Source organism: Homalodisca vitripennis, chromosome X, assembly GCF_021130785.1.
Source record: "Homalodisca vitripennis isolate AUS2020 chromosome X, UT_GWSS_2.1, whole genome shotgun sequence".
In the NCBI taxonomy this organism is placed as follows: Eukaryota; Metazoa; Arthropoda; class Insecta; order Hemiptera; family Cicadellidae; genus Homalodisca; species Homalodisca vitripennis.
In genome coordinates, this window is record NC_060215.1 from 151635040 (window position 1) to 151652964 (window position 17925).

The 17925-nt window shown below is 35.7% G+C and overlaps 2 protein-coding genes across 12 annotated transcripts in view; one reads left to right on the top strand and one right to left on the bottom strand.

Annotated features, from left to right (window-relative positions):
* Window positions 1–3568: 3568 nt before the first annotated feature.
* The window catches only part of LOC124370031, a 29853-nt gene continuing 15496 nt past the window's right edge, over window positions 3569–17925 (top strand). For 4 of the 11 annotated variants that reach the window (XM_046828334.1, XM_046828335.1, XM_046828327.1 and 1 more), the window contains exons 1-2: window positions 3571–3820; window positions 9062–9434. In XM_046828334.1, the coding sequence (XP_046684290.1) occupies window positions 9321–9434 (114 nt within the window). In that variant the 5' untranslated portion in view covers window positions 3571–3820; window positions 9062–9320. Of the gene's footprint in view, window positions 3821–7845; window positions 9435–17925 lie in introns of those variants that run through there. The other 7 variants (XM_046828336.1, XM_046828339.1, XM_046828338.1 and 4 more) reach the window with 5 other exon arrangements.
* Window positions 4718–5767, bottom strand: LOC124369677. Its single transcript, XM_046827728.1, has one exon. The coding sequence runs from the start codon at window positions 5645–5647 to the stop codon at window positions 4718–4720; it is 930 nt and encodes a 309-aa protein (XP_046683684.1). The 5' UTR covers window positions 5648–5767.

A 17925-nucleotide genomic window follows, 5' to 3' on the forward strand; every position in this document is an offset into this window, starting at 1 on the left:
ATATTTTTACTATGTAGTTTAAAAGAAAATTGTTGCTAAGGTCATTTAAGGATGGCCTATTATGCTTTTTTTAGAGTACTCTGAGGTATGGCTTGATTGTTTGGGGTAATGGTGTAGGAATCGGCAATGTTTTAATTTTACAAAAGAAAGCTCTCAGGATCTTGACCAACTCCTTGATGCAAGAACACTAAAAGCCCTTGTTTGTAGAAACAGGAATTCTTACTGTTGTTAATTTGTATATTTATGAAATAATTAAGATTGTGAGAAAGGATATTGATAGTTTTAAGTCCAGGTCGGATATACATGTCCATAATACTAGGTTTAGAAATAAAATCGATGTAACAAGATGTAGATTGACAAGGACAAAAAAATATCATCATACACTTGCTGTAAAACTGTATAATAAGTTGCCAATATGCCTAGTAGAATTAATATGTAATAAGATGTTCTCCGACAGACTGTATAAATGGCTTAAACTGAATCCTATGTATTCTGTTGATGAATTTCTTGAATGTGAAAGTGTTTTCTAATATAATAGGCCTATTTTCTAATTTTAATATATGTTAATTTGCTATCTGTTCTTTGTTACACTACTTGTCATTAATCTATAGCCTATATTCTTGTTAATGTTCTTGTTGATTTGAATTGTTGCTTTGTGATGACTCAAAATTTTATATCTGTTATCTTATTGGTTATTGTTAACTGGTTTGTTATTTGAAATTTTGTTATTTGTTATGTGTAACTGTATTTCAGAAGGTTACCTAGAATATTACTTGAACAATGATGATCTACCAGGGGCTAATGCAAGTTATTTTTGTTGTTGTCTGCTCTTATTTTTGAATTTTTGAAGTGAAAACTTCTTTAGGCGCGTTGAGCGTTTTGGTAGAGGGTAAAATCCTCGGTTCGCGTCACCGACATGCTAATGATACTAACCTGCATGAAAAAGTCAGTCTCGCTGTGTTAAAACTGTCCCGGCGGAGTATGAAAAACAGACTGCGAAAATCAGTGACCTTTACGGCTTCCTCTCGCGATTTAAAAGTGAAGCCAATGTCGTACAATTCTGTAAGATGCGTCAAATTAAAGCTCTTAATATTGGCAATTTATTGGTTACATTTTTAAATATTAAAAAAATTTCGAAATAATTTTGATTATTGTTTACATTTTACATAGCGTTTACAATGACAAGAAAAAAGTAGTAAGCGAGGATTTTTTTTATTTTTTGGTCAGACAAAATTTGTCAGCGAGAAAGTTGTGTGAAAATAGATGAATATATTTTTTGTAATTTATCATTTTTTTATTGGAAGTTTAGTTTAGCCTGTAGTAGCGTATGAAGTGATGAGTGAACGTTTCTGCCGGAACTGTAGTTGGCGCATTGGCTCACTGATACCGTATTAACTCAATAAATTAGTTTATTGTGCAATAAAAATACCTTTACGAAAGAACCAAGTTAATTTAACTAATTTATTAGTTTTAAAAATATTGTGGGTTTAATTGTTATTGCAATTATACACTTTATCCGTAGCAATAACTGTATTATTTACAACGGTGTTCAACTCACTGTTGTTCACTCGGTGTTTACTCACTTGTATTCTATGTTTAACTAACTATTAATATTGAGCAATTACAACATATTTTTATACAGATAAATGAATAATGAAAACAACGAATATATTTTTAAACATTTTTAATATTTGTACGAATATTTGTATTTAAAATTTAGCATTATTCATTTTAATTATGTTTTGTAATATTTAACCTCTTCATCATGAAATGAGTATTATTACGGTATAAGATTTATCTTACTAGCGTGGTAAAATAGATTTCTAGTTATTTGATAATATTTTTTCGTGGATTTTAAAATTGGAAAATTAAAAACGCGTCACATTGACAATTACAGATGTACTGCTACTATAACGTATTGTTAATTACTCTCAACTTAATAGTTCCGTTTTCACTTCTATCGGCAGTCCCACGACTGCTACTGTTTTTTTATTAACTATATATACTACTGCTGGTTGTAGTAGTTTTATAATTTCTTGACAAGACCTATTGTAATTTTTGTAATTGCTTAATGGTCAATAAATATCTATCTATCTATCTATGATGTAGACTCATTATATTATGTTCAAGCAACTGACTCACCTAGCAGGGGACGGAGATCAGATGGCATAATATTGGATATTTTCAAAGCCATATTATCCGGTGGAAAATCATAAATATCCTCTGGGTTCAATATAATGAACAAGTGGATAAATAGGCAAAATAGGCAACAGCGGGAGGCACTGAATTAACCCACATTAATATAGCTACGAAGACTTTAAAATGTACAGAAAACTATTTTACCAAAACAAATGCAGTAATCTGCTATCTTGACAGACAAACCTCGTTGGTACAGGCAAATTGTAGACGTCACCAAACCTCAACCATGGTTCAAACATATTAGGTGGAAGAGAAATTACATGATAAACATCATCGGAATAAGATTCTGACATGCTAAAGAAATTATACTCAATAAAGAAATATTTCACTCCTTATTGTCTTAAATGCAACATGGGAGTTGATGAAACAATAGACCATATAATTATTGACTGTCCCCAATACGATTATGCCAGAAAGCATTTCAACCAAATCAAACACAAATCACATAATAAAATCCCACCAGTAAAAGACATTTATCATACGAAAGAATTGAGTTATTATCGTTAAATCTGCAAATTTAAACACAAAACAAATTAACTTGTAACGCACATAAAACATATATGTCATCATATCATGGGATTTCTCATCCGTGGTACTCCTCTTCGGGTTAGGAATATCGACCAATGGCGAAAAGATCTTTTCAACTAACATTATCTTCACTCCCACATTAGCTTCTTTGTTTTCCTCCGTTTTATTAATAATACTCTAAACACACATGTTTGTGCTTAAGAACCAAATAGAAACCCTAAAATAAACCCAAGTAGGAAAAGTACAACACAGAATGGAAAAAGCGACAGTGAACATCGCGGCTAAATGACACATCATAGAAAAAAACAATTGCCTCAAGCCTTTGGATTCAAATCAAGAGTGGAGAAATGGCGGAAATTGCGGACAAGGAGAAGATTAAGAGGAAAGTGTACAAATTATTTCAAAATTCCCATTTTGGTACTTACGTCAGTTCGTGAGATGATCAACGAAATGAGAGAAGATATTATTAATCTTAAGTGAAATACTAATTTAAGTTAATTGAAAGTTTAATGGTAAGACTTATTGTTTACATTACTTGACACAAATTGGTTGGTATTCTCGGCCTTATCCTTGTCATGTGGGTAGATTATTTACGTACCTAGTTTTCTTTTAACCCTCAAAGTCGATATGTTCGTACCACTTCAAAGTGCTACTATCGCACTGTGCGATATGTTCGTTTTTTTCATATCACAGACGAACGGTTCGCTCAATAACGACGTGGTTTATAAGGCTACATGTAGGAATAAATTCCCTATCTAGTAACGTAATTAGAACTATGTAATTCAGAAGTTTATGAGGAAGAGTAAGAAGAATAGTCAGCTGATTTCGATGCGTGTTTGTCTGTTACGGTCGTCTCGCGGCCGATGCTCTGTGACGTTGTTGTTTTACTTTGTTCTTTTGATTTGTAAGTGACTTATTGATAGTGATTGACTTAGTGATATTATTGTTTATTGAGTAATTATTTGTGCTATGAGTGAACTTAGTAATTCAAGTGCCATTAGGCGCTGTTTTGATGAAGATTTGAGTGGAAATGATAGCGATGCAAGCAGGACCCCCACCAGAGAGTGACTCAGACTAATTTTTTTAGTCTAATGTAAATATGTATATAAGCCATTTTTCTGTATTTTTAATACTTTATCTGTCATTTTTCGGTATTTATTTACAAAACCGTGACCATGGAAAATTTTTTGATTTTTTTATGACTTTTTTCATGGGTTGGGCATTTATAGCCTAGTACTATTATCACAGGTGCATATAAACTGGGGGGGAAAGAATATTATTGTATTATATTGATGCCTTTTGGGCATTATTGCGTTAAGGAGCAGGGGCATCACGTGATCTGGGATTCGACTTTTGCAAGCTCGAGTTAATTTTTTTTCTAAAAGAGCAAGCAGTGCGCAGCGGGCAGGCATCGTTGACAGGATTAACGTACTAGTCACTATCATTTAAGTAACTTATCACTTACCTGGTATCAATTTACAAAATCGTGACCATGGAAAGGTATGTTAATTTTTTTTTCCTGAAAACTACAATTTTTCCTGAAAACAATAGTGAAGAAAAAATTCGTCGGCAACGAAAATCAAAGGAGTTACGATTTTTTGAAATCCTCTGGAAACTCTGTTTTTGACAGTACCTCTGGCAATTTTACTGAAATGATGACGTTAATCCTGTCAACGATGCCTGCCCGCTGCGCAGTGCTGCGCACTGCTTGCTCTTTTAGAAAAAAAATTAACTCGAGCTTGCAAAAGTCGAATCCCAGATCACGTGATGCCCCTGATCCTTAACCCTCCAAGTGTTGTTCGACAAAATTTTGTCGGTTATTTTCCATTCTTAATGCAATAATGGCCGAAAGGCATCAATATAATACAATGATATACTTTCCCCCCAGTTTATATGCACCTGTGATAATAATACTTGGCTATAAATGCCCAACCCATGAAAAAAAGTCCATTTTTCATGGTCACGGTATTGTAAATAAATACCACTTACCTTAATGTTCAGGTGGGTACAGTTTTGCAGCCGCAACCCAGAAATGGTGGATCCGCTCATTGAGGTTTGGGTATTTCGCCTTAAAAAGGTATTCACCCAAATACCCCACAAAATGAGTTTTTTTCCTGCCGTAACGCGGAATTTTATCTTTTACACTTCTCCACGTCTGCTCGATGGTATTTGTGTGGGCGTGAGTGCGTGGGTCCACAAACTCCTTTGAGTGGTTGACTGTCTCATGCACAAACCCCTCGTCCTCTAAGCAGTCGTACGCACGCCAACAATCACTAATAATTGTACTTCCCGGTACAATTTTTTCTTTTATGATCTTTAAGAGAGTTTCCTTGTCCCTTTTCTCTACCGGCACTAAAAATGTTTCATGTGTGGTATGGTCTATACCACCAAACACCCACTGCCCTTCAATAAGTCTTCCTCTATTATATTTCCGTTTACCAAATTTGGCCTCGTCAATTTCCACAATGTGGCCAACTCCACCTAAAGTTACATCATTATTGGCCACATGGTCAACAAATACTTCGCGACAAAACGAATACCAGTCAACAGCTGTTTTAGAACTAATATTAAAGTTCTTTTCCAGATAATCTTGTCGCGGCGGCACTAGACACAATATTGATGCAACAACATAAAAAATGTCCGTCAATGGTAAATGGGCGTTTTCAAAGAAAGTCCCCTTTTTCGCACTGGCAGTAAACCGGCACTTAATTTTCTTTCGTTTCGGTGTGTAGTACTTTCCACACCGAAAGAAGAAGTCCCCAAATTCGTTAACAACGAGTTCGTTGCCACACTTCCTATTACCACAACGCCTAGTCCGGTTGTAAGCCCCGTGGTTTACATAAAATTGCAAAACTCCATACTCGTCTTTACGAATTGCTTCCACGTAAGATAACGAACATCCAACACAAAGGTGTGCCATTACCACTACTGAACTAGTTCACAATGGCGTCCCTTCTTCATTAGAGAAAGCCGCGGAGTAATACCAATCTGTCAAATAAGGAGGTTAAGAATAGACACGGAGGAACAAAATAGTTCAAAATGGCGTCCCTTCTTTATTTGAGAGAGCCGCGGAGTTATACGAAACTGTCCAATAAGGAGGTTAAGAATAGACACGGAGGAACAAAATAGTTCAAAATGGCGTTCCTTCTTTAATTTAGAGAGCCGCGGAGTAATACCAAACTGTCAAATATGGATAGTGTTGCCAGAGGTACTGTCAAAAACAGAGTTTTCAGAGAATTTAAAAAAATCGTAACTCCTTTGATTTTCGTTGCCAACAAATGTTTTTCACTATTTTCAGGAAAAATTGTAGTTTTCAGGAAAAAAATTTGAACATACCTTTCCATGGTCACGATATTGTAAATTGGTACCCATTTTTCTTACTTTTACTCATATCAGTAACTAAATATGTGTTTATTTTGAGTTAATAATCACTATTCAACTACTTACTGCCACTTGTTGATGTGGTAAACATTTTAGTAACATTTTTGCGAAGAAACATTGTTTTGTTTTTTCCAATTAGTATTGTGATATGTTGTGCAAAAGGTTAAGAAGTGACATTTTTCTTATTCAGCATTACATTTGGAACATTTTGCATATTTTTAGAATTAGGACTACTACATTTTGTAAAAACTATACATCAAGGATTTTGAAAAATAAAAATATAAAAAACTACACAACCGGTTAGCAGTACCAGATTTTTTTATGATAAAAGATAAGCATTTTTATTTTTACTTGATCTTATAGAACATATTTTTGTGAAAAAAACCATATGTAATACATGCAATTTGAACATATATTTGTATATAAAAAGTTGTTTAAAAAAAGAAATGTCATATGCTTGAAAATGGCCTAGCACTTTGAAGTGGTTTAGTCATCACTTGGAGGGTTAAACATTCTCAGTAAAGAATAGTAATTATCAGTAGCAAACACGAATAATTTCATAATTCCTCAAAACTTTGCTTTTAGTTTTGAGATGTAGTCCAATCTTATAACTTTCAGGTTTTTTGACTCATAGGATGGTAAGGGATCCACTAAGAATATTACTTTACAATTTATTGATCCTACATAATTTGTTAAGATAAGATTGTATTATAATAATTAAGGACGAAGCTACAAGTTATTTGTATTGCTGTTTGATTATTGAAGAAATAAAACACTTCTGTAGTAGCCTAGTAAATATTAACAAGAAGCTTATTGTTAAATCTGATAGATCCAGCCATAGTAGATTGTCCAAATTGAGTAGGTGATGTGAGTTGCTTCAGTTTTATTGTTCAATAAATAACCAGTAATTTGGTTTTATCTGACAGGTTTATCTGTGATATCAAGTTAACTATCCATATGTAACTCTCACGTATGACTAGCAGTATGTGAAGAACATATAGACCAGACTTCGGTAATTCTAAGCAATATATGGGTCAACCTCGATTTTTCTCATATTACAATATAATGTTCCAATAGTCAATTAGAAAAGGAAATGACTAGAATTTCTTGCCGGAAAGCAGTTATAGGGAGCAGGCAACCGCCAGACGGTCATATATTGCTTAGAGTTACCTATTAGTGATCAGGGGCACTGACGTGATCTGGGCTTCAAATTTGGAACTACTCGAGTTAATTTTTTTTCTAAAAGAGCAAGCAGCGCAAAGCGCTGCGCAGCGGGCAGGCAGGCATCGTGCAGGCATCAGATCCTTTTTTTTATTAAAAATTTCTGATAAATTGTTATTACATATTACAATATAATGTAGGTAATGTATGTAAAACAATTTTAAACACATAATTACATGCTGGAAAGCAAAGTAAACCAATATAATCCGCCTAATACAAAATCTCCGTAAAAATCTGGTAAAGGAATCTGTGTCATTCCTTTGGTCTGAATCAATTCAGTATAGACGAAGATCACGCACGATGCTTGCCCGCTGCGCAGCGCTTCGCGCTGCTTGCTCTTTTAGAGAAAAAATTAACTCGAGTAGTTACAAATTTGAAGCCCAGATCACGTCAGTGCCCCTGATCACTAATAGGTAATTCTAGCGGTTGCCTGCTCCCTATAACTGCTTTCCAGCAAGAAATTCTAGTCATTTCCTTTTCTAATTGACTATTGGAACATTATATTGTAATATGAGAAAAATCGAGGTTGACCCATATATTGCTTAGAATTACCCAGACTTCTCTTAGGGTATTTGTGAACTTAACGGCCGCAGTGGCAAAATACGAGTTGTGTGTTATTAACCTATTGCTATCGTCCTCCTGAATAGAACGTTCCTATTCCGTTCCTCTGATATTGAACCAAAGATCTTGTCAAACAAAATTACCAATCTTTTCAATGTTAAAAGATGAAGATGTTCATCAGTTTTTTGTGAAAATGGTCTACCAATGTGTCTCTTCACTCGTGTCTTAACAGCCATCTTTAAATTGTGGAAAACTCTTATGTTCATGATAAACCGTCTTCACCATACACTTGCTGTAACATTACATTGAAACGTTACATTTATTGTTCAATTTTCGTCCTTTGCCACTCCGGCCATTAATTTCACATTTACGTAGAAATTGATAATAACATTTTGTTATATAGCACTACAAGTATGATTGATTAAAATAAACACATCTGTTTAATAAAGTTTAACTCGACCAGAGCTGTAGAGCGGTAGTATTGCCATGTACCCCACCTCATTTCTTATGCTCATGCATAAAATCTACATTTTGGTTATTAAACCTGAGTGGTTGTTAACAAATGCATATTCACCTATGCACATTATAGATTTTTCTGCTGCGAACGCCACCTTAGTGATATATTTGACCTTTGTAATCTATATAAAACAAAGTCAGCTTAGTTACATAATTTATATTTCAAGAATGGCGATTATAATGATCTCTGATTTTTTTGGATTCATCTTCGCCTAGAATAGCATAATAACTATTAAAATAAGTTGACAGGAAGAAATAAGGTAAATAGAAAAAGATTTTTATATAATAATATAGATTGAAAGAGCCTGGTAAATGTAGTAAACTGTTCTGTCTAAACATTATTTTATGACAACACACTATGTAATTAATAATTTAACTTCTATTTTCAATAGTTTATATTTGTAGTCGTGAGGACATAAAATAAGTTTGATAGTAACACACTTCTTATTTGAACCTTTTCTGCAACCACTGTTGCGTAAGAAAATATAGAGATAAGAAAGTTAAAAGTTTTAATAAAAATATATATTGTACTGTACGTTTTAGTAAATATAATGCATGATGTGCTCGTTCAGTATTGTAATGCAAATATCAAAGATAGTTACTATCTAATATGTACTATAAATTGAAAGACTGTTACAAATAGACCTCTTGTCAGGATGTTCAGAATGGAGATCCATGCACACCGGATGAAGGAGTGACTAATCAAGAGGTTGAGAGGATACTGCTCCATGATCTGCTGTTTGGCGTGGATGTCCCGGAGGAGGTGGCCATCTGCTGACTGTACTTTGTGACCAGACCAACAACATTGTGAGTGTCGACGTCATGGGTCCATGCGAGTTGGTGACAGCGGCCAGAGAGAAGAAATTCTCATCCAGTAAGAAACTGTCGTGCGGCTCTCAACTGGGGGCCACAGAATGTATCCCAGTTGGTGGGATCCCGAGGCGCCAGGGGATCCGGTGCTGTCTCCAAGGCCACCTCCAGAGCCAGGATATCTACGTTGGAATACATGGGCATCAAGCAGTATACAGGTAATTGTCTCAATCCCAATTTTACTCTATTGTATGTATTGTTTTTTTATTGATTATCGTTTTATTTATTGCATGTAAGCCTTTTTAAATATCTAATCTGTTTTATTTGTTTTTACTTTTAAATATTTATTGTTAATGTTTATATTGTTATTTGGTTAATGTATGACTGTCAGATATCTGCAGGTTTATTGAGAATTTAAGCTTCCATGATCTGTTAAATATTTTTATTTTGGTTTATTACCTGTAATATAATAATATGTTGCTTTGCATGTGAATTCTCTTAAATCTTTCTGAAAAAAATTGTATTTAGTTTAAAGTGAGGCTCAAAAATATCTCTGTCAGAAGTACGTTTCTCAGACCTGCTTATGTATATACATTTCCGTAAGTAGGGAAACAAGGCAAAATCAACTATGGCACGAAAAATGCTAAGACCAAAATAAATTACAATGGCCGTAAATATAGGCTATACTTTTTGACATTTTTTTTTTCATGACAACAAAGCAAACTCACAATTGGCGTCGGAAATATAATTCACTTGAACCAGAAGTGCTCATACATGTACAAAGCCGTGGGTAACTGCTAGTAACTCAAGAATTATGTAATAAAACTTATTTATAAGATAACTTATGATAATATTTCTATATATTTCCATTTGCTCCACCTCGTTTCTTATGCTCAGGCATAAATTCTGAAGTCATAAAATCTACATTTTGGTTATTAAACCTGAGTACAGTAGTTGTTCACAATTGCTTATTTTACTATGCTCATTATAGGTTTTTTTGCTGCGAACGCCACCTTAGTGATATATTTGATCTTTGTGATTTAGATACATAAACATAGTCAGCTTAGTTACATCATTTACATGTCAAGAATGGCTATATGGATTATAATTATCTCTGATTTGTTGGATTTGTCTTCTCCTAAATAGCATAATAACTATTAAAATATTAAGTTGACAGGAAGAAATGAGGTAAGTAGAATTGAAAGAGCCTGGTAAATTTAACCAATTGTTCTGCCTAAACATTTTTTTATGACGGCACACCATGTGTTTAATTAATTTACAGTAGACTCCCGCTTATCCGAGTCCCGATTAACCGAGGCCTTTGAAGATAAAAAATGTTTTTTATAGACCAAGCGGTTCCAGTACAATAATAAGACAATGCATGTGTGAATAGCGGCTATATCAAGTTGTGACGCATGTACTCTGGCTGTTGCTAGGTCGAGTAGTGAATTCTTAGAATACGAATCCTCTTGGTGATGTAACAGTTGCTGATTTATGATTGGTCGCCCAACATTTGTTGGAAGAAGCCTCATCTGAGTGTAGCCTATAGGAATGAACTTTCACTGAGTGACTGCAACGTTGCCATATTTCTGGACTTTTCTACTGCCAGTCAGTCGCACAAGTTATTTGGAAGTGTTATTTTTGTATCTGTGGTCTACTCGTGTTTTTAGCTGTGGAAAGTGTTAATGTGCATGAGTGGAAAACGATAAAGGTGTGTGATTTCTTTGGAAGAGAAAAAATGAAAGCATTAACACGTTTAGACAATGGTGAGACAATTAAAATGGTGAATGCAGATCTAGAAGTTGGTGAAGTGACTGTTAGTGATTGGAGACAGAACCGTTAAGAAATTGTTAATAAATGTGTGAGTGTGGGTAGCAGTTTATTGTGGAAAACAATGAAGAAAGGCAAATATGAACTGACATAAGAAGCCTTGTTTTTATGATTTACTCAAGTGCAGTGTTTGGGCAGCCCTATAACCGGCGTAATACTACAAGTGAAGGCAAAAGAATTTCATAAAAAGTTTAAGGATGGTGATGACAGTTTTACAGCCAGCGATGGACAGTTAAACAGGTAGAAAAAGCGGCACAGTATTAGACAGCTTAATATTGTTGGTGAAAAATTATCGGCAGATTCTTCAGAAATTACAAAAATTCTAAATAAATTGGCAGAAGTTGTTTTGAAGTCTGTTCTAACATCTGTCCAAATATCTAACTACGATGAGACTGGGCTCAATTTTCGTATGCTGTCAACTAAAACTTTGGTGGCTAAATCTAAAAAATTCGCTCCAGGATTTAAGAAGAGCATGTTACAGTCTTAGCATGCTCGAATTTATCAGGAACATTTAAACTGAGACCTCAACTGATAGGGAAGGCCCACAAACTCAGGGCATTTAAACACATCAGTGTTCACTGTTTGCCCACCATGTACTGAAACCAAAAAAGTGCATAGATGAACAGCCACATTTTAAGGGAATGGTTTTTATAAAGAGTTTGTCCTGTTGTTGAGGCATTTTTTTAAAACAGAAAGCTTCCCTGAAAAGCAATCGTATTAGTGGACAATGCACGTTCACACTCCGATGAGCACGAGCTTTGTAGTGGTGATATTAAAGCTGTTTTTACCCTCTAATGTGACCTTGCTACTACAGCCCCTACATCAATCAGTTCTTGAGACCATGAAAAAAACTACACACGTAGACTTCTACAAACACTTATTTCACGTGTAGACGATGGTATGAGTATTACAGAATCTCTGACAAAATAACAGTCAAGGATGCAGGTTTTTTTATCGCAATGGCTTCGGCTTATCTATTAATTTTTAACCGATAATTATTAAAGTCGTATGCAACTTCTAAAGGAAGAACACAAGGAAATAGGAATTTACCCGACATTTGCCATCGTTCAGTGATACAAAAAATCAGTAACACTATGTTCCGAGATCTGAAATCTGATCTCTTCTTCAATTTTGAGAATATACCTAACACGTAATTACAAACTAGATTAAAATAAACAAATGATACCAGAGCGTTGTGACACGTGCAAGTCAGGATTCACAACCACCATGTTGTGTGTCAACTTCAGTAACTATAAAAATTAGTTTTTTATTAAATACATGTTTAAATATGCATAAAAAAGCCTATTAAATGTAATCAACTGTTCTCTATAAACATTGTTTTACATTAAGCACAACCATATGTTAAATTTTTTTATTGATTTAAATATCCTAAAAGTACCATGTTTGTATGTCTATGAGTGTACAGTGTATATTAAAACACAAAACCTTGAATACCAAAATGATGTTCACTCGTATAACACTAGGTATAAAAACAATTTTGCTGTATACCATAGGTAAATCACATAATAAAATCCCACCAGTAAAAGACATTTATCATACGAAAGAATTTAGTTATTATCGCTAATTCTGCAAATTTAAACACAAAATAAATGAACTTGTAACGCACATAAAACATATATGTCATCATATTATGGGATTTCTCATCCGTGGTACTCCTCTTTGGGTTAGGAATGCCATATTGACCAATGGCGAAAAGATCTTTTCAACTAACATTATCTTCACTTCCACAACCATTAGCTTCTTTGTTTTCCTCCATTTTATTAATAATACTCTAAACACACATGTTTTTACCTAACAACCTAATAGAAACCTTAAAATAAACCCAAGTAGAAAAAGTACAACATGGAATGGAAAAAGCCACAGTGAACATCGCGGCTAAATGACACATCATAGAAAAAAAAACAATTGCCTCAAGCCTTTGGATTCAAATCAAAAGTGGAGAAACGGCGGCAATTGCGGACAAGGAGAAGATTGAGAGGAAAGTGTACAAATTATCTCAAAATTACCATTTTAGTACTTACGTCAGTTCGTGAGATGACCGACGAAATGAGAAAAAATATTATTAATCTTAAGTGAAATACTAATTTAAGTTAATTGAAAGTTTAATGGTAAAACTTTTATTGTTTACATTACTTGATACATATCGGTTGGTATTCTCGGCCTTATCGTTGTCATGTGGGTAGATTATTTACGTACCTAGTGTTCTTTTAATCATTCTCAGTAAAGAATAGTAATTATCAGTAGCAAACGCGAATAATTTCATAATTCCTCCAAACTTTGCTTTTAGTTTTGAGATGTAGTCCAATCTTATAACTTTCAGGTTTTTTTACTCATTGGATGGTAAGGGATCCACTAAGAATATTACTTTACAATTTTTGGTCATACATAATTTGTTAAGATAAGATTGTATTCTAATAATTAAGGATGAAGCTACAAGTTATTTGTATTACTGTTTGATTATTGAAGAAATAAAACACTTCTGTAGTAGCCTAGTAAATATTAACAAGAAGCTTATTGTTAAATCTGATAGATCCAGCCATAGTAGATTGTCCAAATTGAGTAGGTAAAGCTGGATGTGATGTGAGTTGCTTCAGTTTTATTGTTCAATAAATAACCAGTAATTTGGTTTTATCTGACAGGTTTATCTGTGATATCAAGTTAACTATCCATATGTAACTCTCACGTATGACTAGCAGTATGTGAAGAACATATAGGGGGCTATAGACTGCTCTTAGGGTAATTGTAAACATAACGGCCGTAGTGGCAAAATACGAGTTGTGTGTTATTAACCTATTGCTATCGTCCTCCTGAATTTTTTTTTTTTTTTTTTTTTTTGAGGGAGAGGCAGGAAAAATGCAATTACGCACACAGGTGGCCAGCCTGTAGTGTGGGACTCCCCTAAAAACGGGTTTACCCACTAAAAAACCTCCTCTACTCTTTAGGATTCTAACCTGGGATTGTTTATCACATTACTTCAGGCTAGGCCTAAATTTGGCTTAAGCCCGTGGGGCTCGCTCCTTATCCAGCCGCTCGGTCAAGGGATCTGGGCCACTTCGCGGTCCAGATCGGGTCTCTTTTCCAGGAGGATGCCCCGGACGAACTGTGACAAACAATCCCAGTTCCCCTCATCCTCCATTATCTTTTCGCAGACCGTATCCACCGAAAAAACCCCGAGTTTTCTTGTGGCCTCCAGGCGGGGCCTTTCCCAACGCGGACAGCGGAAGAAGGTGTGTTCCGCGTCGTCGGGAACGCCCGGGCAGTAGATGCAATCCGGTGAATCGGTCTTGCCCATCCGGTTCAGGTACGACTTGAAATAGCCGTGACCTGTCAGGAACTGCGTGAGGTAGTAATCCACCTCGCCATGCCGCCTTTCGACCCATGGTTGAACCTGCTCGATGAGTCGCGCAGTCCATCGTCCTCGGGTTTCGTGCTCCCAGCTGTGTTGCCACTGCTGGAAGGTTCGGGCACGCTCTTCGGATCTTGCTGCGTCCTTGCCGATCTCGCCTTGTCTCTGATAAATCGCCTTCCTCTCCCCTGCCAAGAGCTTGACAGGGATGACTCCGGCAACCACCAGGACGGCAGGCTCGGATACTGTCCGATAGGCGGAACACACCCGGAGCGCAGCTTGACGCTGAACCCGGGCGAGTCGCAACCTATAACATTCCTTGGTAAGAGCGTCTGCCCACACCTCTGCCCCATAAAGGAGTACGGACTGGACTGCGGACATCAATAACCGTCTTTTGCTGGACCGAGGACCCCCAACATTGGCCATCAGCTTACTAAGATAAGAGACCACCTTAGCAGCCTTGTCCGCCGAACGGAAGATCTGGTCTCTCCAGCTAAACTTATTGTCCACCATGACTCCGAGGTACTTGGCGGCACGCGTTGACTGGACCACTTCCCTTCCCACTCGCAGCGGGACGACGGTGTCAATTCTTTTCTTTGTGAGAATCACGATCTCCGTCTTGCTCAGAGCAAGCGAAAGACCGTGATCGGACATCCAGGCGTTGACCACTCGCATGACCTGGTTCAACTTTAGCTGGGCCAGCTCAACGTTGCGTGCGGCGATGAGAGCCGCAACGTCATCGGCGTACCCAACCAAGACGGTTTCCTCTGGCATCTCGGATCTCAGGAGGCTGTCATAAGCGATATTCCAGAGATCCGGGCCGAGTATTGAACCCTGCGCGGCACCAGAGGTGACTTCCACCGTCCGCGCTCCGTCTCGAGTGTCATATATCAGACGCCTAGAACGGAGGTAGTCCTCGATGAGCCGCAACAGATACGTTGGAATTCGGATCGTCCTCCTGAATAGAACAATAAAGGTTTTAAGAGGTGCAAATGACAATTGGCGAAGTTATAGAACATTAAAAACAATGTAATTTGCACCCCCTGAAACCATAAGTATATTTATTCAGGAGGATGAGGAGAAACTTTCATAACGTTGAAATGGCTACTCTAGCCATTAACCTCACTGATACTGTCTTTAGTCATTTATTTATATTTAATCAGTACATCTTTTTATGGTACAGTTTATAAGATCCACTTCGGCTTCAGTTTAATAAGCAGCCACCACCACAGTCGAGTCAACTATCGATTAGAAATATCTAAAATCAAATAAAAACCTTTTTACTATATATATTCATAATTAATAGTTGCTAGCCGGTTTTATTGTACAGAATAATTATATTGTACAATCTTTAAAACATATTACGTAATTTTGTAGGACATTATTGTTCCAAATTAATTCAAACAAAGTTAGTCATGCGTATAGGATTTGATTAATGGCCGCTAGAGATGGGCCGCTAGATGTTATTTTTGTCAATAACCTATTACCAAAATAACGTCAGGTATTATATTCCATTAAGCCAGGTACTGGTGATGCTCGCTGCATATGACAGTCGAACATCACCGTGAAAAAGCCACTTTATAAAGTAACTATATTACTTTTCGACTAAAGTGATGGTAGTATTCGATAATGAATAAATTAGTGTATCAATTAGTATGAAGTTTGATACTTTTTGATATTTTTGATACAAGTGGAGAAGAAGAATATGGTATTTAATTTTCATTCTTGTGATTTCTTTGCTGTTGTTTACGTACTGGTTAATTTGTTTTTTTTTTATGTTTCTTGTTGCAAGTATGTATGTACGTATTATGTGTGTGACAACAAGTGCCAATTATATACTGTGTTAATCAAGTTCTTTTTAGTTTTTTAGAAAGAAAAGTGTAAAGGGTGTTTTGGCTAAGTATTTAAATAATTTTGAGATAGTAAATTTTACTCCATAAATTTAAGTATTAGGGATAAATAACATTGTAAAAAACTCACCTATACAGTTCACTCAATCACATGTTTTGTGACTGTTGGATTAACTGTGGTTTATTATTTAAAAAGCTTAGGGTTGTGAAAATCACTGCAAGTAGTCAAGATTTTATTAAAAATTAACACTCCTTCCAGTGTCTTCAATAAGGAAATAGTAATATTAACAATCTCTTAGTTTTATTTTTGACAAGAAGTTATAACCTGCATTTGATAACTGTGGTAGTTTCCTGTCTGAGATTATTCCATCCCCAACCACAGCACAACCGAACTTTGACATTGACAATTGATAAAGCTTTGACTATTATCTTGATTGTGTTGACCTTGAAACTTGACTGAGGTTGTTTAATGCATCTTGTGTTATCTGATAACGAACAAGTTTGATTACTTACAATCCCTAACTATTATTCCTAACTAACTTAATATTTATTCCCAAGTATTTCTTTTCTGACAGAAATATTATGCAAATAATATATCAATAACTCTTCAATATCTTCAATAACTTGACATCCTTCACACCCAGAGCACCAGACTACTACCACTCTAAGCTAAAGAGCAAACACTCACTGGTGCCTGCATCTCAGCGACGCAACACGACTACAACAGTGTACTGCTTGAATCACATCCAAGAATCCGAAGGCAACTGGCTCAGTAAATTTTTAGTTTAGGAAGTGGACTGTATTATTTACCAAGAGGACTGAGCCAATCTAATATCAACCACATCTGTCAGTGCCTGCTGATTTAAGAATGCAACCAGGCAACAACAGTGTATTGCAATAGGATTCTGTCAAAACTGAAGGCTGTAAAAACTGACCCACTTCAGTTTTGAGCCTATTAGATATGGCTTGCAATAAACAACAATTCTCAGAGGGGGACATAGTTTTCGCTAAACTAAAAGGAATACGTCACTGGCCTGCCACAATCACAGAAATAGTAAAACATGAAAACAAAGCTTCAACATTTTCTGTAACATTTTCTGTCACATTTTTTGGCGACAGTACAACAGCCACAGTGAAAGAGTCCTGTCTATCTTTATATTCTACAAACGTTCATATCCACGGTATACCACAAACAGAAAATTTCAAAAATGGAAAATTTAACAAAGCCCTAGCTGAAGCAGAAGTGGCATATAAAGCTAGCTCTTCCAAAAGCCCAGATGTCTTGTATACATCATTAGATGAACTCGAACGCAGTCTGAATGAGAGTAACGTTCTACACAATCTAGAAGATAATGATGAAAAATTAAAAATGGCCGCAAAGATAGGAGCAGCTCTTCTAGAAGAAAATAACTTCCTGAAGGAGAAAAATATTAGACTAGAAGCTACAATAGAAACTCTGGAAGAAAAGATTGAGAAGATGGAAAGTGAAGAAAATAAGTTCATCAATAAAATAGAAAGGCTACTACAGAATATTTCTGAAACGCAAGTCCAATTGGAAAAAGAAAAGAAACTTCGCTTAGACACACAAGCCTTTTTTGAAGAGCACGACAATAAACAAGGACAATTTATTGATGACTATGTAAAGACAATTAGTAACTTAAA